This window comes from Ceratosolen solmsi, unplaced genomic scaffold, assembly GCF_000503995.2.
Source record: "Ceratosolen solmsi marchali unplaced genomic scaffold, CerSol_1.0 scaffold80, whole genome shotgun sequence".
In the NCBI taxonomy this organism is placed as follows: Eukaryota; Metazoa; Arthropoda; class Insecta; order Hymenoptera; family Agaonidae; genus Ceratosolen; species Ceratosolen solmsi.
In genome coordinates, this window is record NW_011948459.1 from 377,960 (window position 1) to 400,330 (window position 22,371).

The following is a 22,371-nucleotide window of genomic DNA, read 5'->3' on the forward strand; positions in this document are numbered from 1 at the left end:
ATAAATACACATAAAAAATTGGAAAAAATTAACGAAATATTGTATAGTAGTGTGTAATAGAGCTTTATTATAAATAAATTAAAAATAAGCAAAATGAAGTATTTGAAAAATAAAAAATTTATCAATAACCTTCAAGATATTTAGAATTATAAAATGTTTACTTCTTTTTATCAAAATGAATACACTTCTTTATTATTTATATAAGGTATAAAATAGAATATTTTTCAAACTTCAATTTTATGATTTTATTGTTTATTTGATTATCAAACTTTGTTAATTTATTAAAATGTATATATCTTTATTAAAAAGAATGTATTTAATCATTTTGTCTTTATTCCCATACTAAGGTTAAAAATATCTAATTTTTTAAGTAACACTTTCTATCATAATTTTTTTGAAACATACAAATAAAATCTAATACTTACAAATTCATATTTCTATATAATAATTTTTTTTTGTATTACCTATCTTTTTACAGTATCTAATTTTTTAAGGTGTCCAAGAAGGAGACCTTTTAATCAAAGACTTTATGGCCTTTAATATTAATATTACTACTGTAAAGAATTTTAAATTAATTAGAATTAATTAATCTGTAATTAATGATTCATTTATTATAATGTATGAGTTTAGATTGTTTACTTCTATAAAAACACTTTCTTATAGAAAATTAAAATGATATACTAAATTTAGCGTTTAATTAAATTATTGTTATTAATTGATGCAAATGTATGTGTTATAATTGTTAAAATTGTACCTCAGTTGTACATTGCGCCTCAGCTTAACAATCTACAATTGTCAAGCTGAGATTCCTTACTCCTTTTTACCATTCAATTATCTAAAGATGAATTAAGCCCTGAAGAAGCATATGTCGGTCAAGCAGTCTCCAGATTGCATTTTCTGACTTTAGAAAAATAAATCATTAAGATATTAAAACCGAATCGCAACTTTAATTGGCTTCTCCCGAAAAATAATAAGTGATAAAATTCAGTCACATGCAGCCAATTGCTTTCATACAGAGTGAGAAAAAACAAATATTTATACTTTTTACATTGACTGCTATCATTATTGCTTAGTCATTCAATTTATCGTCGCTCTTTTTTAATTTATGCATAGATCAACTAAATAATTAAGAGAACTCCAAGTTATTTTTTACTTTTGGCCTAAAAAATGTAACTGTTCTCCATCCGCGCGTTAATGACATTGTACATAATTCTTTACATAAAATGAGTTTCTTACAATAAAACAATAATAATAATAATTCCGATAATAAACAAAATAAATATTGTAGCAATTATTTAAAAATCATTCGAATTATCTTAAATAGAAAACAATCATCTCAATTATAAAAAAATTTATTTTACTTGTTAAACTTCGCTTTAAATAAAGAGTTTATTTTTCTTCAAGAATACTTCTTTTCCCCATTTTTCTTAAATATTCATATTAAATACTGTTTTCATTAACACAATTTGCAATTATTTGTAAAAAAAATCAATTATTTTATTAAAAATAAATTGAAGTCCTTTGAAGTACTTGAACAATGATATACAAATTCAAATTTTTCGCACATCGCCAATTAAAGTTAATTGAAATTTGAATATTTATTAACGCCTGCAATTCTATATTAAAGATATTTTATTTTAGATTCATATTTATTATTGGCAATGTTAATTATCACTTATTAGAAATATTTTTATTCAATTTTTCACTTGGATTAAAAGGTATTTGAAATGAAGTACTTGAATATTTCTTCTTTGCTGAAATACAAAATTTATTCAGTTAGTTAATTATAATATATAACTATTGATTATAAGTTATGAAAAATACCATATGCATTAACAAATTATAAATTACATATAATACATAATTTACAAATAACATTACTCAAACGAATTACTCAATTAAAATGTGAATTTTTAAGAAACTTCTAAAAATATAATTATTTACTTACAAGTTTTATAATGGCGAGGAGACGGAACACAATTGTTATTATTTGAACTCGATATAGAAACCGGTAATAAATTTTTCGTCGACTCCGTTGCTTCATGAACTTCATTAGAGTTGAAAGTTTCAGTAAGGGAAAAAGGGACTTTCATATTTCGTGAGTCGCTATTAGATTTTCTGTTTAATAATCGCTGTTGCCTACAAGTATTTTTTCATAAATTTTAGCTGCAAATGTTTACAATGTAATTTATATTATACATATTTATATAAAAGAATATTGTATACATTTATAAAAATAAGTTATAATTTATAAATAAACCAAACTACATTATATATTTCTATATATACTAATTTAAATTAATAATTCACTCTAATTGCATTTGCTAAGCGATTAATATAATATCGGAACTTAATTATTCAATGCATCAACTTTATTATGTCAGGAAATATTAATAAATTAAACAAATACACAAAAAAATAATGTGTCAAAATAAATTAAATTTATTCTAAAAATTTATCTAATTAATAATATTTTTCATATATATACAACACAAAATGGATATATTAGATTTTAATAATAAATGGGTTATATAATTGCTATATAAAGTTTAATAACTTATCTGTAACGATTATTTCTAAAAAATGCTTTTTATAATAATTACATATTATTTTTTTAAACAAACATTTGCACATGCTTATATTATTTTCTTATGCTCCAATTCTTTTCCTCTGCATTACTTTTTTTCTATTTGTATTTAAGTGTGCGTGTTAGTTTAAATATTTGGATGAATCATTATTTATTTTCTTGTTTAATATGGTCAATATTTTGATGATTATTTCAAATAAGATTATTGACAATTTCAGATAATCTTTAATAACATAAATAATAAAATAATTCTTTACCTCATTTATCATTAAATTACCTTATGTTTTGAATATAATCAATTATCAAATAATAACAAATATCTTAATATGTAAGTAAAAGAATGCTGTAAATGGTGTTTAATGAAGTCTTTGTAACAATGTTTTGTAGCATGATTCGATGGCCTGATTACTTTGGTATCGACATTAGGGCTCTTTGAAAACTTGACGTGTATTTTGTATCACTAAACGGGAATAAGAAAAGGTTAGAAGGAAAATAGGTAAATGCAAAACAAATGCGGTGTGAGTGAAAACAATTTTTTTTGTTTTTCTATTCACTTAAAGTTGCTATTATCCATCATACTTACTGAACTCACTCTCAATCTCTGCAAACCACAGAAAATAAAAAAATATGATTAATATTTTAAATATAAAGAATAATTAATATTTAATAATATATGTAATTTATAATAATAATGTTAGTGCACGTCAGTCGATATAGCTCCACAAATCGTCATAATTGGGTGTTATTTTTTCAAATAGCAATGTTATTGAAATGCGAGTTACTGAAAGAGCTCAACACAGATATATCATTGAGATCTTCTATTCCAAGAAGAATATACTATCGCTTATAGCACTAATATAGCACAATCTCATTAAATGATAAGAACGACATCAGAAACGATTATAATATAACGCGCTAAAGGCGTAATCAAAGTATAATAACTTTCTCTTGAGTCTCTTTAAGGAATAGTTGTAGAATAGTTGGGACTATTGGGATATTATTGTGCATTGGTTTGAGAGTATAACGTTGAATGAATTTTTATGCAATAATATATTTTACATTTTTAAACTATTTTAAACCAAGATTATACAATAACATTGGAATGCTCGTTACAAGTAATATGGCTGAACACATGTTTTAGCTTATGATACAATATATTTAATTAAATTTTTTTATGGAAGTTTACACATATTTTCAAAGGTAATTTGTTAGTTTTTTTATTAAACAAAAGCTTTTTTGTATTTTGAAGAAAATTTATTATGATTCATATTTTACTAGAATTTGCATTTACACATACGTGCAAATGCACAATATTATTACGAGAATTACTATTAATAAGGAAATTAATAAGTAGATTATAATACTATTACGTATCTATTTTGTAATTAAACGATCCGTGAAATATAAAGTAAATTTGGATAAGGCAAACAATGTAAAATAACATAATGAAGCGAAGTAGACAATGACGATAAATATCATAAATTTTAGAAAATAGATAAGATAGTCATGTATATACACATGCATGGGCGTGTGCGAACACATGTATATATATATATATATATATATATATATATATATATTATATATATATATATATTTACTTCATGAGACAGATTATATACTTGCAAGACACCTCTCTATGTAACTTTATGATACGCCTGAAAATATTTGAGTTCTTCACTTACTCATTACACTTGTAAAAATTTGCGAGCTTGTTTTTGAAGAATATAGGAAGATGCTGCTACGCCAAATGAAATCGATCAATCGCGATTGTCCAAATGTGATGAATCATTCTTTATTCCCTGCCTTGACAATAGTTATTGCTGTATATAATACTATATATATATATATATATATATATATAGCATTCCATGGCATGATTCCACGGAAAAATGTACGTGGATCTTCTAATTAATGCATTTTTAAATGAAATATTTGTATAATTTGCATTTGACGTATGAAACTAATGTTAATACTATCAAATTCGCCATTAAAGTAATGTAATGTATTGTAATTATTACTATTTTCATTTGTATATGATATAATAATGTATTAGTTAATATATTGTCAGTAGTTAACAATGGGAACCAATCAATCTTAACGAAGAAATTTATTATTATAGTCAATTGTCATTAAATAACCATGTGTGGAAACAACAACGAAGCAAAAAAGGATCTCACTTTTTTATTACTATTTGATGAGCTGAGATAAGATATTCCATTTTATCACAAATTCATATAAAAAATCCATTAAATTGTTACATAATAGCTGACCAAGAACCGATTTATTAATAACAATTAAATTATTACATTTTAATTTTTTCTCTATAAGTTTTAAAGTATGTTATTATAGTTTGTTTTATGAATATTAAAATGTTTTTTTATACAACATTGAAACAATTAAATTTTATAACTAGACTTTACATTAAGGATTCCTCAAAATCGTTTTAATCCTCCAATGTAAAATAAATAGGATAAAGATTTTTAAAATATATATTTGCAACATTAATACATCACCTAGTTAATTAAAAATAATTATTTTAATATTTAAATAATACGACAAAATTTATAACATATTTAAGCTAAAAACTGTAAATTAAATTTTTTAATAATTTTAAATTGGTATTACAGTACAAAAATAATGTAATATTCTAAATAATGTTATTTTAGTTAATGAATGTGAATATAATGACAATTTGTTTTCTATTTATAAAATGTTTAAAAATTGATAGAAACACTTTAAATTTTATAGTTACCTTTGATTATCCACACATATAGCTACATCGTCAGTGGTTAAAAATTCCATATGTTCCAGAAGTTGTTCGAATTCTATCATCTTATCACTATCAATACCAGAACAATTTGTATCACTTGGTGTTGGCAGATATGTTTGATGATTAGTTGATAAATGTTTTTGACTGGCATTTTTATTATCCAATGATACTATTTAAAAAGAAGAAATTTTTAAATTTTAATTAGTACTTAAATCAATTGAATTTATAAATTCATTGTACTTACAAGTCGGTATTGTTAAATCAGATATTTCTGATGTATTTAATTCTTGATTACGACACTTAAAACCAACAGAACATAAATTCGAACAAATTTTGTCATTATCACAATCTACTAAATTTGAATGAATTTTAGATACTGATTTTGTTACCTCAGCATTAAAAGTTATGATATCTCTAATACTTCGATATTCACGATTCGCATGATTATCTATTCTTAGATGATTATTAAATATTGGTTGTGTTTCATATAAATAAGAAATGCAGGATGAATGTTTGTTTGAACAATTTTGTTCACTAGCAGGTAAACCAGCTTCTGGATATTTATGCACATTAATCAAGGTGTGTGTGTCTATTAAATTAGAACAATGTAGAGTATCTATATTCCTTGCCTGCAAACTAAAAAAATACATTTTTGCTTCATTTGTTTCATCTGATTTTTCTGTTAAACACGATACCCAAATTAAATTTCAATTTTGCATCTTAAATAAATGATGTAACATAATTTCATCATCAATTCTATTATTATGTCTTAAACTATTTTAAGTATTAAGTTCAAAATATATTTACTAAATCTAAAACAAGATTTAAAAAACATTCTTACCTATTAATACTATTGGGAATTTCTAGATTTTTTAGACATATTCTTTCTTTATTATGTAACACTGGGACTAAAGTTTCAACATCAATATCATTTTCACCTAATAAAAAATACAAATACATATAATATAAAGTATTTTTAAAATATTATTCTTTGATATAAAAATTAAAAAAAAAAATTTAAATATATTATAAAATTTTTTACTTTTCATTTCTTTATATATCTAAATTTAGAAGATTTTATATAAAATAATTATTATATTCTTATTGTTATTGCATAGTCTCTTACCAGAAATAGTTTCATCATCTGCATCATTGTCATTTAAATGATTGGTTAACAATGTTAAATTAGTTTCAATGTGGCTGCATTCATCCATATACAAATTATATTCATTTAGTTCCTAACAGCCAATTTGTAATAATCAAATTGAAAAAATATTATACAAAATTTAAAATATGGAAAATATTTTTCACTATCAATTTTACCTCGCTTGCACTACTGTGAATGCTTGATGAAGCATTGGAGTATGGTAAATTAAAAATAGAAAATGATACATCTAAAGATTTGGGTGAATGACTTTCTACATCAGTACTTCCTTCTTTTAATACATCATGAACATTAATTTTTGATTGAGTCTTGTTTGTACAGTTATAAATGCTTGAAAATTGTTCGATATTTGCTTTTGAGACAAAAGATAATCTAGACATTGATCCAATTGGACTTACATTTGTTAGTTTATCTATACCACATAATGGCACCATTTTCCAAACTTCATTTGGAGAATATGTAGTAGATATGTCATTTTGTAAGATTCTAAGAATAAAAAAAATATTTAGAAAATGGAAATTATAAATTTTTAATATTCAATGAATTATATTATTCACTTGGAATCTGGAATGATTATTGGATTAGTTTTTAATGAACAAGGAGTGTCTGCATCATTAGATTTTCCTGCAATTTGATTATGTTGTTTTGGCTGTGTATTTGAATTTTCAATTATAGCATCATATTCAGAAGTTATTGCAGTACTACGTGAGATTTCTATCATCAGTCTCTAAACATGAATAGATAAAAGGATTTATTATATGCTGAAATTAATATATAAAGACATGACTATTCAGTTTTTAAAATATATACTTCTTTGAGTTCATTCATTTGCGTAGCATATTGATTTTGAATAGTTAATAATTGATTTATATACCATTGCTGATCTCTGCAACGTTGATAAAACGTTGGAGACCGTACTTGAAATCTAGTAATTAATACAAAATTACGTAATGTATATTATAGATTATATATCACAGAAAATTAAGATTTTTCAAATATGTACCTTAAAATTAAAGTATCTAATTCTGTATTTAAATATCCTTCTGTAGCTAGAAGATCCAATCTAAAAAATCTATTATAACCCCAACATTCACCGATTTCAAAGTCGGAAGCAAACTCTCTTACAATAGTCTTACTAGTATCTTGTGTTCCTTGATGAATCATTTCTACTTTATATTCATATCTAAAAATATTAAATATAATAAGTTTATTATCAAAGTAGTATTAATACTTTTGATATTAATTATTTTATTAAATTATTTGATATACTTAGAAGTTTCTTGTAAACCAGTACTTAGTTCTAAAAATACTGATAAGTAATTTCCTTGAACAACTCCATTACCATTTGGATAAACTTTCAATCTCCAACTTAATCCATTAACATGCAAAGGTGCAGAATAAACTGGATCTCCTTTTAACTGCAATTGAGAAAAATTTTGCAATGCAAAAGTTGCGCTATCATACCCTGGTACAATTTCACTAAAATAAAAATAAATATAAAAATTGAGTTTACTTTAAACACGTATTTTTTTTTCTTTAAACACATACTTTGGAAAATCGGCTGGCACTGTAGCAAATTTAAAACTAGTCATAGGTTTTTTACAAATTTGATATACAATATGTGACCATTCAGTACTACGTGTAATAAGTTCAGAACGAGAAGACGAATGTAATAGTTCATCAATATTTTGTAATAATGTTTCCAACTGTTGAGTTTCAATAGCTAATGAATTTTTTTGACCCATTAAAGTTAAAAGTTTTGTTTTTAACTGAGAATCTAAACGGGCAATTATTAATTCTACAACACTTCTAATTTCTCTAACTTTTTCATCTTTTGCTGCTCTAATAGACTCTATATGTTGTTCCTATTATAATTAAATAAATAGATTTAAAATAATAATTATCAATAATTTCTGAATATATGTACTTACTACTTCTCGAATAAATGTAATTAATTCCATAAGCCTGTGTTTTAGCTGTCCTATTTCTGATTTAATTTGAATAACATGACTTTCATATACTTCCTCAAGTGGTTTGAAAATATGTCCAGAATGTGTACCACCCCAAAGAGCACATTGATGACAAATACATTTTTGACAAGTCCAACAAAAAACTGTTAACTTTTCACGATGTATAGAGCATCTAAACAATTTACTAATTTGAATGTTTGACTTAAAAGTAAATTATTATACTTAATTTTTATTTATTACCTATCTTTCATAGAATCCTCAAGTCTTGAATTAGAAATACTTACAGCTTGTAATGTATCAAGTTGTTGAGTAACCTCTTCCACCCAACGACAATTTACTAATTCATGAAGACGAAGTCCAGCTCGACAATGTGGGCATTGAGATCTTTGCTCAGTTAACCATCGCCTTATACATATGTAACAACATAATTTACTACAATGAGGACATAAATGTGCATCTTTCAATTTTTCCATGCAAATAAAACATCTAAAGACTTCTGCCAATGTCTAAAAACATAAAATTCTCAATATCATTATTAGAATATAAATAGAGTAATTAAAAAATTATTTACTACAAATATTTTGTATACAAAAAAATTTATAAATTAATTTTATATAAAAAGATGAGTACAAACATCAACACTGTGTTCATCAGCATTTTTTGATGACATTTGAACTTCTTGACTTCCCATTTTGTCTAAATTTTTAAGAAAAACTTATTTTATAAGAAATATTTCATTTTAATTATTGAAAATTTTACGTTTAATGTATCTATATAATTTTTTGTTAAACATATTATGTAAGTCAATTTTTTAACAAAATAGATGTTTTATTTCAATTTTGAAAATATATAAAATTTTATGGAATTTTGCTTCGTCATTCACTTGAAACTCATTATATTCTCAATTTGACAGCTCAACATACAGCAATGAACCATCAGAATTATGTCCAACATCCATTAATGTTGAAAGTCCGAAAAAAATTTGTGTCAATTCCTATGAAACGAAATGTTTTTAATATATTGTAGTAATAAAATAATATAGTTTTAAATATTTTGTTTTCATAGATTGAATATAAAATTGTTAGTTTGAATTAAAAATTTTTATTTCAAAAAGTTAATTTTAGATTTGACCCACAATATAATTACATAAAGAATATTTTAAAATATAATTGTCCAATACTCATTCCAGGATTTAGATTTTAATCTGTCACTAACTTGTTCGTATGAATAATAGTTGCACGTGCTAACACTTTTAAATTAAAAAATGTGTTGATTAACTTTATTAAAATTAGTAAAAATTTGTAAAAATTAAATCTAAATACATATTTTCATATTATATTAATAAATCAATTTATTAAATTATACCTAATTAAATTTATTAAAGTACTAAACTACTTTTAGGTTAGTACATATAGTAAACTAATTTTAAGATTGTATAACAATGATCATTATTTATTTATTATTAATAAAGGAAGTTTTCAAATAATATATTATATTGCTATATACTTTTAATAGATTATTTAAATTTATTAACAATAAAAAAATGGGTAGGAAAGCTAAATTTGATGAAAAAGTTAAGACAAATTTTAATCAAAAAGAAAAGAAACGACAAAAGCCATGTTTTCTAGATGAAATAGGTAATTATTTATTATTTATATTACATAAAATCTAATAACGCAATTACTACATTAGTTATGTTGTGTAGAAAAATTTTCAGGAAAATTAAGTCATAGACAAATACAAAGAGGTAGAAAAAGATTGTTAAAAAAGGAAGTAAAAGGAAATAAAAAGTTATCAGCATTTAAAAAGGTTTCTTTTAATACAAATAATCAAAATAAGATTGTTCCAGGTATTCATAAGAAAATATTAAAATACAATGATAATTTAATGCAATCAAATTTTACAAATACAAAAAATAAAAACAGTGAATTAAAAACTAATAAAATAAAAAAGTTAAAACAAAAAATACAAAATACAAAGAAAAATAAAAATATTGATAACACAATCAATTTTAAAAACGTAAGTGTAATTGTACATAAAAAAAAAATGTATACAATTTTTATATTTAATTTGTAATAATCAAGTATTTATGGTAAATTTATATTTTTAATTTATCTTTTTTTAATAGGAAATATTACATTCAGAAGATAATGTAAAAAAAATTGATCAATATTTAACTCAACAGATTAGTGATAATTCTTATAATGATAGTAATAGCTGCAAATATTTAAAAGGTCAAAGTATAGATAATGAAGATGAAATTAATAGTGATTCCGAAAATTGCAGTGATTTACTACCAATTGAAAAAGCAAATAAAAGTTTAAAAAAAAAACAAGAAACTGAAAGGTTTTATTATTATTCAAAAATTTTAATAAATATTAATAAATAAATAATAAGAACAATATTTTTTTTAGAGAATTAGCTGAAGCTGAAATGCGTGAAAGTACTTCATATCAGCAAATATTTACCTTTTCAGAAATGCTTAATAATTCAATAAATTTTACTGATATACAACAACGTATTCAGGATATTATTTTAATACTAACAGATTTTAATAAGCTACGACAATTAGATAGGTATATTAAATTTTGTATTTATTCCATTTTTAAAGTTCTTGAAATTCTGATGAATTATATATTATATTCATATTTATAGATCTCGATCAGATTATTTGGAATTACTTCAAACAGATTTATGTACATACTTTAGTTATAATAAATTTTTAATGGAAAAATTAATGCAAATATTTCCATTAAATGAATTACTTGAATTTTTGGAAGCTAGTGAGGTACAAAGGCCTATGACTCTTCGAACAAATACTCTAAAAGTACGACGACGTGATTTAGCACACAATTTAATAAGTAGAGGAGTTAATTTAGATCCAATCGGAAAATGGACAAATATTGGATTGGTAATATATTCATCGCAAGTTCCAATGGGTGCAACACCAGAATATTTGGCGGGTCATTATATAATTCAAGGAGCATCTAGTTTTCTTCCTGTAATGGCTTTAGATCCAAAACCTAATGAAAAAATACTTGATATGTGTGCTGCTCCTGGTGGGAAATCATCTCATATTGCAGCATTGATGAAAAATACAGGTATTCTATTTGCAAATGATGTAAATAAAGATAGATTGAAGGCTGTAGTTGGTAACTTCCATAGATTAGGTATAACTAATTCAGTTATTTGTAACCATGACGGCAGAAAAATATCTTCGGTAAGAATAGAACTAACATCAATATATACAATGCTGTAAAATATTTATAATATATTTAATATTAGGTTGTAAGAGGATTTGACAGAGTTCTATTGGATGCACCTTGTACAGGCACAGGGGTTATTGTAAAAGATCCTAGTGTAAAAATTAACAAAGATAAAATTGATGAACAAAGATGTTGCACATTACAACGTGATTTATTATTGGCTGCTATAGATTGTGTCAATGCTCGATCAGGCTCTGGTGGCATTATTGTATATTCAACATGCTCAATACTTCCTGAAGAAAATGAATGGATTATTAATTATGCTTTAAAAAAGCGTGATATTAAATTAGTTCCAACTGGGTTAGAATTTGGAGCTGATGGTTTTACTAACTACAGACAATATAGATTTCATCCTTCTTTAAAATTAACAAAAAGGTTTTACCCTCATGTGCATAATATGGATGGTTTTTTTGTTGCAAAACTTAAAAAATGTTCAAATATAATACCTAACGGAGAAATTATTATTGAAAAAGATGTTGAAAACTAAGTAGTATGACAGTAAATAAATATATTGTTAAATTATATAAATAAGTAAGTTTATGAAATACTTTTAATTTCTATAAACTGATAGGTATATATAGTTTTAATAAATGTGTTATTTTTTACATTTAATTTATATTTCTTGGGTGGAGGGAAAAAAATATTCATATATTCATTTACAAAAAAAAATTATGAATATCAAATCGATTTTAATATCTATTAGGAAGAAAATTGTTTCATGTTATAAAATATGCATGATTAATATTTATATACAATGGTATGTTTATCATTTATTAAGCAATACTTTTGTTTATGAATAGCAATGATTTTTCAGTAACAGAAAGTTCTTAATTTTATTAATAAATATTTTCAAAACAAAATATTTTAATTATTTAATTTTTAATTAATGAAAGAAAATACTTTTTAGTTGTTGGTCACATAATCTGTTGACTTCATCTGTAAATAATAAAAGATTCATTTATTTAATATTATATACACTTTTTAAATTTCAAATTAAAAAAATTATACCATCAATTTCAATGATACTAGCATTTTTTTGTTGTATAATAACAAAGAACTCTCTCAAATTAGATAATTTTCCTACAATCCAGTAATCGCTCATAGTTTTTATAACAATTTCCCCAGTTTCTTTCAATCTAGAAATATATTTTTATTTTTATACAACTATTATGACATTTAATAACAATGATATTAACCTGCTGGTGTCACTATTTATATCTGTTATAATTCTTAAAACTTCTGAAGTAACTATAACATTTGAAAATCGTTTATGGTCATTGTGTATAGTACTCTTATATGCTAAATTTAATTTATTAAAATATAAATATCTTGGACTTGATTCTGTTGTAACAGATGTATGTTTGGAATATTGTTCTGATATTGAATTTACTAATGATGTCAATTGAACACCCAGAAAGGAATCTAAAGTAGTATAAAACATGGGGCTATTTGTACCTAAAAATTAAATTAATTTTTGTAAATAATTATATTTATTTTAAAACATTGAATATATAGAAAAATATTTAACATACTATCAACAAATAAACACACGGTCGCATTTAATGCTCGATATACAATTAAATATAATGATATAGGTTTTGTTGAATAATTAATAAATACTTTCGGTAACTTTTTTACATCATTAATACTTGATGGTCCAGTAACAAATCTAAATAATAAATTAAAATCATTTATATATTTTTTTTAATATATTATATTTGTAATAATCAGTTTTCCTACTTTCCATAATGAGATGTTGTAAATGGTGATGAAGAATTACGAGAAATTGAACTATCATCCAATTCTTTTTCTAAATGTGCCGGTAAAAGTGTATTAATTAAGTAATTATAAACTACTTGCATATCTTCAGGTTCTAATCCACTCCTAAACAAAAATTAATGCTAATGTTAACTTAATTGAATTATAATTAATAATTTGAAATAATAAAATATTTAAATACCAAACAAGCTGATTGTTATATAAAAATGCAGTATATTTTACTTGTGGAAAAGTTGCTTCAATTAAATTCATGAAACACTGAACTCGTAAAAAAGTAATTTTATCTAAAGGTAAAAATACTAAGCCATGAAAGATATCCAAAATGTCACTATTATTTAATTTTAATGACAATAGATACTGTAAATTTATTCAAATTTACTTAATTTAACAAAAATAATTTCAATTAATTTGTTCATGTAGATTCAATTAACTTACTCGAGAATAAAAGTGATCTAGCTTATATCTTAATAATATTACTGATCCACAATCTGGTTCGTTTAAAATATTATCAAATGAGCCCATAAAAAGTCGAAAAATAGTATATGCTTGTTTTAAAATAGCTTGACAGACAGTGCTTGATACTTCATCATTTAGATATTCCATGTATGTGGTACCATCATTTTCTTTTGTTATAAATGGTACTCCAACAATCTATATAAATATATAAATATATATGCAATATTTACAAAAAGTGAAATGTTATTCAACTAAATTTACCATAACCATCCAGAAATGGATTTCAGGTTGAAAATAAATTTGCCGAGTTTTTTGAGTATGACAATAATCACATGATTGCCCTGGATTAAATGACCTACATAATAATAATAAATTAAATATTTTTTAAATTATGAACATTAAATTAATTATAAAAAATATATTTACTCAGTAAATTTAATAATTGCTTCGCTAAGCCCAATATTTTTTATTTGATTGTCAATATCTACTTTTGCTGGGTAATAGTATAAAATCTTATTTTTTTCCTGTGAATACAATTAAATATTTATAGAATACGAATAAGAATTCAAATTTTTCAGTTAGAACAATTACCTCCCCTTCTTTTTTTGCGTATGTGTTGTTGAAAATATAAAAATGTTCTAATGTTATTTCTGATTTAGATGACATGTTTATGATATTTTATTAACTGAATTGAAAAAATTAAATTTTAGAATATATTTTAATTATTTTCAACTATATGAAATAGTTTTGATACTAATTACAATGCATATAATACACCACATAGTTCATGTTTTTATCGATTTAATTTTATCTCACATTTTGTTACAGTCTATCTAGTTTATAGTATCAAAATAAAAAACCAATATATTATCCACTAAATGCTCAACATTATACTTTTTATATAATTTTGTATTAATAAAAAGAAAGTATTCTAATATAAACTAAAATGTCTAAAAGTTTCACTAAAATATAATTCTATTTAATTATTTTTACGACTTGAAACATTGCTCTGCATCAAATTTAAATTGCTCCGTCATAAACAAAATAATTACAATTTTCATAAAAAAAAGATAATTCTAACCTCAAAATTTTGAATGTAAACATCTTAATTTAAATGTAAATGCAAAAAACTAAAATAGCATATTCATGAGAGAATAATATATTCCAGTGATGTTTTATTTATTCATTAATTAATAGTATTTGTTTTGTTTGATTAATTAACTTCTTTAAAAAGGTGGCATTGTTCAAACATTTGAATTATTATGGACACTATTATTAAACTAAATAACATTTATTTAATAAGCTTCTGAAATCTTAGCAAATATAAAAATATAAATAAACTCATTCAATTCTATTGATTAATACTGCAATATTAAAAAAAAATAATTTATTAAACCTGTTATATATAAATACTTAAATAAAAATAGTTGTTAAGTACTTTAATTAACAAATATACATTAAATTAATTTCTTTAATATTATTATTTTATTTCTATGCAATAAAAAAAACTTTAAAAGATGTATCATGCGTTAATATTTTATATTTTCTATACGTGATTTAATATATAACAAATTTAGGAATTGATATTTCGATTAATTAATAAACATTACAATTCATAGTTCTGATTCAATATAATGCTGATAAAATTCAATAAATCATCTTGAATTTAATATCTTCAATACATGAATTATATTAAATTTAAAACGATATTTTAAACTGTGTCATTTTCACATTCATTTGATATTAATATTTTTTATTACATTATTTTTGATGATACATCTTTTGCTAATAATCTTGTTTAGTAATTGGATAACTTTTTTTAAGTATGTGCAATATTAGTTTTGCAATATGTGAATGACCTCTTCTTTTTTGGGTATTATTCGTCATTTTATAAAATATTCACCTTGGGATTCTTTCATCCATGAAAAATATGTATTTAAATAATTGTAACAATAAGAACTCAATTTTTTGTTTTGATAAAGTTAGACCGCATAAATTAATACTTCTTGATTGTACAATTCACATAATTAATAAAAAGATACAATTAAATTATGTCTAATATTGAAATAAGAAAGCTTAATTATTTGTTTCATATAATTAATTTATATATACAAAGTACTCCTGTGAAGAGACGTATTGTTTTTACATTTTCTTATTAAAATAAGTATAAAATATTTATATTTATTTGTCTGAAGTTTAAAAAATGTCAGTTTTAATAATGAAAGTTTAAAAAATATTTAGCTTAAAATTGTATTTGACATTTAATGCTGAATCTATTCATAATAAAATATTAAAGAATGTAGTGATTACATTTCTTTTATTGAAATTCCCAACATTATAGGATTATTTTTTCATTTCAACGTTGTTTTTATAATTTAAATAATGTAAATCAGTATTTAAAAGCTTTATTTAGTCAACATTAGCTTTTATCATATATGTCCTAAAATTATTGCAAAATCTTAATTTTGATTTATTTCTTATATTATATTACTACAAATGTAAAAATATTCTATTATATCTTACATACTTTCATAGAAAATAGTAAAAATTAAGTTTGAAAAGATCTAATATTTTCTTTTTATTTATGTTTGTAACTGTTCGGGATTGAGGCTGCTTAATTCAAATTTGAAATTGGTAGATTACAAACGCTTGTTTGTAAGCACAATTCAGCGATTCCAGGAATTTTCTTACACCGTAACGTCTAATATACGACAATATTTCCGCATAGCAACGTAGATGAAGCTTCTAGAATATTCCAGAGCTTCTCTCTCTGACGTCACAACGATTTTCGGCATAGCAACAGGCATCGGCACTGTTGCCGGCGTCGCAAGCTATGCCGCGAATATTTAAAAGCAGCGCGCCACGCACCGAACCACTATTCTTTTAACATCCATTCAGTCGCCACACACCTGACTCACGGTGTTTTTTACTATCAATTCAGTTAGTGCTCATTGTAATTCTACACTTCGTTCATTGATTGATATTATTAATTAGTGCATCTCACACATCACTTGCGCTAGCACGATCTTCAACTGCAATGTCCGACAATTAAGAATACAAGAAAGCACTCATACCACTACAATAGAATAATTCTCTATCTCAATAGAAGCAACCAACAACGCTACAATATTATTAAAATTCATAATCAGAATAAACAATAATTGAACTAAAAATATATTACATTATACTTTTCAGCCTTTCCACTTCTACCTTCTTTCTTCCTAATCGCTATGGCGAGAGATTAATCCACTGATCTATATCAATAAAAGCAATCAACAACGCCAAAAATTATTATAATTCATAACCAAAATAAACAACAATTGAACTCAAAATATATTAATTATATTTTTCAGCCTTTCCACTTGTGCCTTCTTCATCCCTAATTGCTATGGCGAGAGAGTAATCCACTGAACTAGTGAATTGGCAGTTCGAGCCATAAAATAAACATTAAATTTTGAACGTTGGTAGTTCGAGCCATAAAATAAACATTAAATTTCGAACAGTAACAACTCCATTAATAAAAAAAAGTACATATACCCATTGTTCTTTATTACGTTATGCATAGAAACGTTTTTCTCTCAAATTACTTATCATTATTTAACGATAAATAGTATCAATAAATAATAATAATTTGGTACAAATACAATTTTAACCAGAGTAATTTTTGAAGATGTAAAAGTAGTTAAAGCGTTTATATCAGTAAAATGTGTTACAAATTTATATAAATTTAAATAAAATTATGGTAATTTATGATATTTTTTAAAGATTTAAAGAAGTATAATATTTAAAAAATTTTATACAAGTAACATTAAGCAAAAATAAAGCAATAAATATTGTTAATTAAGAATAAAATCTGTATATATCTCGGAACTTGACAGATAATGAAAATATTAATATCTTTTCTTTTCTACATAGCCGCTTCAGATGAATGTATAGTACAACATAAGTAAAATTGATGTAATACTATCTAAAGAACTTTGATTTTATATAATCTTAATTAAATCAAGTCATAATAAAAAAATTAGTCATAATCCCTTTATTTCCGTAGTAACATACACATGACATGGCAAAAATAATTTTGAATGATGTGGTTATACAACCAATTTAAATAAAGATTATAGAAATATTAATAAAATAATTATGTTTAAATTTAAAATTATAAGATATATATAGTAGATATGGATATATTTATAATATAGTAAATTTATATAAATTAGCGCATTCAGAATTTGTACTTAAAGTTTAATTTGAGTAAACTTAAATTTTTAACAATTAACAAAACTAAATTTTTTTTTATTAATAATTGATAATAAATACTGAAATTCTATATTATAAAAAAGATTATAAAATAAATTCTAATTCATGAAAAATTTACATTTTCGTATTATAACATTAATGTAGTATTTTAAACAAATTATCGTAGCCTTTTATACATTTTAATTTATTTATTTTTTATTTGAATGTGCAGTACATATTAATATTATTAAATCAATCATTTATTATAGGTATAACCGATTTATTGTAACAAACTTAAATGACAATAATGCATTGACATCTTTATTTATTTTAAAAATAATAAATAAATACTTGTTTTCTTTCAATACCTCCCAAATATACTAAATATATTTTTACAACAAATAATATATACTGACGACAAAATTATTAATAATTTTAAACTTTTAATTTTATATTGACTTTTCTTAGTAGCATGTATATTTTAATATTTTTTTATTACTTAAAACAGAAATCTTCCATCCCAATAATTAGTTATTTTCTTCACATTTATTACTTATTTATTATGTATATAACTAATTATTTATGCTTTAAATTTGTTATTAATCAAAAAAATTATATTCCCTTAATTATTATTCTTAATAAAGTAAAATTGTAACATTTCAATTCAATTATTGCCTAAACTAGCAATACACAGAATTCAAAATGAAGATGATTATTATTAATGCAACAATTTGCTATTACATAAATATTTAAAAAATTTCTGATAATGAATCTATTGATAATATATAATTTTTATTTTTTGTAATTTTTTATGGTGTGTAAGATATAATAAATATATAATAAATATAATAAAAATCATATATGCTATATATGTAAGATATAGTAAAAATTTTGGTTATAGAATACTAAAAAATATAATTTCATTATATTTGAAATTCTAAATAAAATAAAGTCAAGTAATTAATTTTATTAACTATATATATATATATATATTTGGATTAATTTTGACATTTTACAATTAAATTGTATTTAAGAATTTATAATAGTATAGTATCTTAATAATTAAAAAATAAATTATAATTTTTATAAAATATATTCCAGAAACTTAACAATATACTAAAAATAATCATAAATTACTATTAATATAAATATTTCCAACATTTTATGAAAGAATACTTCAAATAAACAAAATATCCTATTAGGAATCAAATTATTATACATTTTTATTAAAAATATCAATTATATAAATTAAGTACAAAAATAAAAAATAATGATACAAAATAAAGTATAATATTGTTTATAATTAAAATCTTAGCTGAAAGACATTAATTAACAATAAAATACTTTCATTTATAATCAATTATGGTAATCAAACTTTTTATATTTATCTACTGTATGTGTTTAATAAATGTTTTTAAATGACTTCAAATATATCTAATAAAAACTATAAATTTTATATAATTTCTTTTAAAATCTAGGATCCTTATCCTTTACAATTTGGAATATTTTTAAAAATAATCTAATGCATTATAATATAAAATTTGAATGTGTTCTAACATACAACAATTGTTCTTATTACTGAATTTGTCATAACAGAGGACATACATCAACTAGAGGTGTACCTAAGATTTCTTGGCAAACATGATTTATGTCGGGTTTTATCATAAGAGAAAATATTTGATCTTCAGTAAGCATTTCAACACTAAAAAAGTAATTATTATATAAAACAGAATATATAAACAAAAAATATTTTATCTATTTATTTATTTTACCTGGCTAAACTTTCATTATTTGATGTTTCATCTTCGGTTTTCAGATAGTTCATGGTTTCATCTAATGGATTTGGTATTTTCTTGTCTTTAAATTCTATCTTATCTCGTTTTTTAGCTTTATGTTTATTATTGTCATATTTTATTACTTTTGATTCACAAAAATGTCTTTCGGTTAAATAAATTTAAATTTGATATGTTAAGCATCATTCCTTGATTCAATAATTCCTTGACTCGTCCTCCTGTTCCAGAATTCCATAATAAATCTAAAGATTATTGACCACTCGAATTTGCTAAAATGAAGAAATAAATGTAAATTATTATACATAAATATTAATTTAAAATAAAAAATGTTCTTTTAGATATAAATTTTAATATAATTTCTAATAATTGTCATATAAAAGATAATTATTTACCGGAACACATTTCGCTAGTTACTGAATTACGTGAAATCCATGTACTTCAGTAATTATCTAATTTTCCATTTCTCTTAAATGTTGGACTTCTTATGGCTTGTACTTTTTTCTTTTAATCAAACACACTTAATTTTTTTCAGTCATAATTAGAAAGGACTTCTGCATTATAATTTGTTTAGTTCTAATATTTTTTTTAAAATTAGTTGTAATACTACATAATTTTGAATTTGAATCCATTTTTAGAGATTGATAAGAAATTTTATTTTCATAATCGGAATATTTATAATAAATATCTTCTGAGATATTACTTAAATTAATTGTAGTCCATTCTTCAATATTTTATGTTTCTGTTTTTGCTTTTGCTTTAATAGGTGATTTGCTTTTCGCTTTTTTTATGTGGATAATATTACTTGTGTAATTTCAGTCAAACTAGATGCAGAAGTATTTATTTGATTTTGGATAAAGGTTATAAGATTATTGTTCAAGAAGCTCGCGCAGGTCTCTCATTAATTGCAACAATCCACAAGCCCGATTATAAATAGAATATTATTTACAACTACTCGTCACTCAATACGTTTTTGTGAAAATAGCACTATGCATGTACACCCTCACGACCATTTACCAACACTGGCATTGACTGTGCCGGCCCGTTAACACTAAAAAACTAGAAGGGGTGAGGAGCTAAAACTTACAAGGCTTGGATTTGCGTGTTCGTGTGCCTAGCTACATCTGCAGTACACTTCGAAGTGGTGAGTCACTACTCCTCGGAAGGGTTCATTGCAGCATATCGAAGATTCTGAAGCTGCAGAGGCATCCCAAAGGTATTACACTCAAACTGTGGGACAACATTCGTCGGAGTCGATAAGGATATAAGAAAATTATTCTTACATGGCACAACAAAAAATCACCGCATCACAAATATACTTACTGAAGACAATGCACGCTGGGGATTCAATCCACCTGCAGCACCTTAAAACGTTTAACTAGAGAGACATTACTTACTATCGAAGAAATTACGATTCTGCTGTCACAAATTAAGGCCATTTTAAACTCACGCCCTCTACAACCATGAAGTGATGATCTTGGCAATTGCTCAACACTCACACCAGGTTACTTCCTTATTAGAGGACCCCTTAACACGTTACCAGAACCATCACTAAATGACCTGAACATTTCAAGACTATCCAGGTGGCAATTCATACAACAGCGAGTACAACAAACTTGGTCACAATGGACAAAACACTATCTACAACAAGAATTATCAACATCAAAGTGGCATCATCCACGAAATGAAGTCAAAATTGGATCCCTGGTACTCATCACAGATCAAAGGTTACCACTATGTAAATGGCTCCTCGCTAGAGTTATCGAATTACATCCTGGCAAGGACGGATTAACTAGAGTTGTCAGCTTAAAAACCGCCTCAACTACGATCACAAGACCAATTCATATTCTAGCAGTGCTGTCAGTTCCCATAGAAAATAAGAAATCTAATCATTAAATGAATTGATAATGGCGGGCGGACTGTTCGGGATTAAAGTAGTTTAAGCATAATTTAAAATTGGGAAAAGTACAAACTCCCGGATACTCATGTTTGTAAACACGATTCAGCGAATTCGGGAATTTTCCTACGCCGTAAACTACAATTGTACCTGTATTATAATATAAATATATATCTTTAAACCAGACATTCTTCAATGTTGACTTTCTTCGCAAAGATAGTTTGACTGTAGTGAAAAATTCAAGTGAAATATTTAAAAACTTGGTATTAAAGATTTCTAAGATGAGTTCGAAACATATAGATGTAACAATTTTGAAAAATTTATCAGAGAACTAATCTTGTAGTCCAACAGAAGAAATTAAGTATAATTCATAAAAGCTTTATTTCCATTGAAGCACCGTTTCTTCAAGTTATGGTCTTACACAACTTATATTATATATATATATATATATA

At 23.8% G+C, this 22,371-nt stretch overlaps 3 protein-coding genes across 3 annotated transcripts; 1 reads left to right on the plus strand and 2 right to left on the minus strand.

The window, feature by feature from the left end:
- Positions 1–1,659: 1,659 nt before the first annotated feature.
- Positions 1,660–9,230, minus strand: LOC105366884 (E3 ubiquitin-protein ligase TRIM37). The gene is made up of 15 exons (XM_011505479.1): positions 9,130–9,230; positions 8,736–9,001; positions 8,457–8,667; positions 8,074–8,390; positions 7,795–8,004; positions 7,529–7,708; positions 7,336–7,450; positions 7,083–7,252; positions 6,684–7,023; positions 6,487–6,598; positions 6,202–6,298; positions 5,750–5,813; positions 5,343–5,521; positions 1,949–2,139; positions 1,660–1,754 (listed from the first exon to the last, which is right to left on the minus strand). The coding sequence occupies exons 1-15, from the start codon at positions 9,184–9,186 to the stop codon at positions 1,672–1,674; spliced, it is 2,592 nt and encodes an 863-aa protein (XP_011503781.1). The 5' UTR covers positions 9,187–9,230; the 3' UTR covers positions 1,660–1,671.
- Positions 9,231–10,038: 808 nt separating this feature from the next.
- On the plus strand, positions 10,039–12,296 carry LOC105366885 (probable 28S rRNA (cytosine-C(5))-methyltransferase). The gene is made up of 7 exons (XM_011505480.1): positions 10,039–10,132; positions 10,201–10,304; positions 10,503–10,514; positions 10,624–10,841; positions 10,910–11,071; positions 11,151–11,715; positions 11,781–12,296. The coding sequence occupies exons 1-7, from the start codon at positions 10,039–10,041 to the stop codon at positions 12,246–12,248; spliced, it is 1,623 nt and encodes a 540-aa protein (XP_011503782.1). The 3' UTR covers positions 12,249–12,296.
- A 229-nt stretch (positions 12,297–12,525) lies between these two features.
- On the minus strand, positions 12,526–14,723 carry Ccz1 (vacuolar fusion protein CCZ1). The gene is made up of 10 exons (XM_011505475.1): positions 14,588–14,723; positions 14,423–14,520; positions 14,258–14,351; positions 13,976–14,191; positions 13,722–13,897; positions 13,502–13,645; positions 13,294–13,430; positions 12,958–13,216; positions 12,770–12,897; positions 12,526–12,697 (listed from the first exon to the last, which is right to left on the minus strand). The coding sequence occupies exons 1-10, from the start codon at positions 14,660–14,662 to the stop codon at positions 12,645–12,647; spliced, it is 1,380 nt and encodes a 459-aa protein (XP_011503777.1). The 5' UTR covers positions 14,663–14,723; the 3' UTR covers positions 12,526–12,644.
- Positions 14,724–22,371: the final 7,648 nt, after the last annotated feature.

Excerpts from the sequence above, each read along its gene's own strand:
- LOC105366884 (XM_011505479.1), bottom strand. The coding sequence starts at position 9,186 with ATGGGAAGTCAAGAAGTTCAAATGTCATCAAAAAATGCTGATGAACAC. Across the intron at positions 6,599-6,683 it reads TTCACAGTAGTGCAAGCGAG|GAACTAAATGAATATAATTT; the intron begins GTAAAATTGATA and ends ATTGGCTGTTAG. Across the intron at positions 5,522-5,749 it reads TCATAACTTTTAATGCTGAG|GATAATAAAAATGCCAGTCA; the intron begins GTAACAAAATCA and ends ATAGTATCATTG.
- LOC105366885 (XM_011505480.1), top strand. The coding sequence starts at position 10,039 with ATGGGTAGGAAAGCTAAATTTGATGAAAAAGTTAAGACAAATTTTAAT. Across the intron at positions 10,133-10,200 it reads ATGTTTTCTAGATGAAATAG|AAAAATTTTCAGGAAAATTA; the intron begins GTAATTATTTAT and ends TATGTTGTGTAG. Across the intron at positions 11,716-11,780 it reads ACGGCAGAAAAATATCTTCG|GTTGTAAGAGGATTTGACAG; the intron begins GTAAGAATAGAA and ends ATTTAATATTAG.
- Ccz1 (XM_011505475.1), bottom strand. The coding sequence starts at position 14,662 with ATGTCATCTAAATCAGAAATAACATTAGAACATTTTTATATTTTCAAC. Across the intron at positions 13,898-13,975 it reads TAGATCACTTTTATTCTCGA|TATCTATTGTCATTAAAATT; the intron begins GTAAGTTAATTG and ends ATAAATTTACAG. Across the intron at positions 13,431-13,501 it reads ACAACATCTCATTATGGAAA|ATTTGTTACTGGACCATCAA; the intron begins GTAGGAAAACTG and ends TTTATTATTTAG.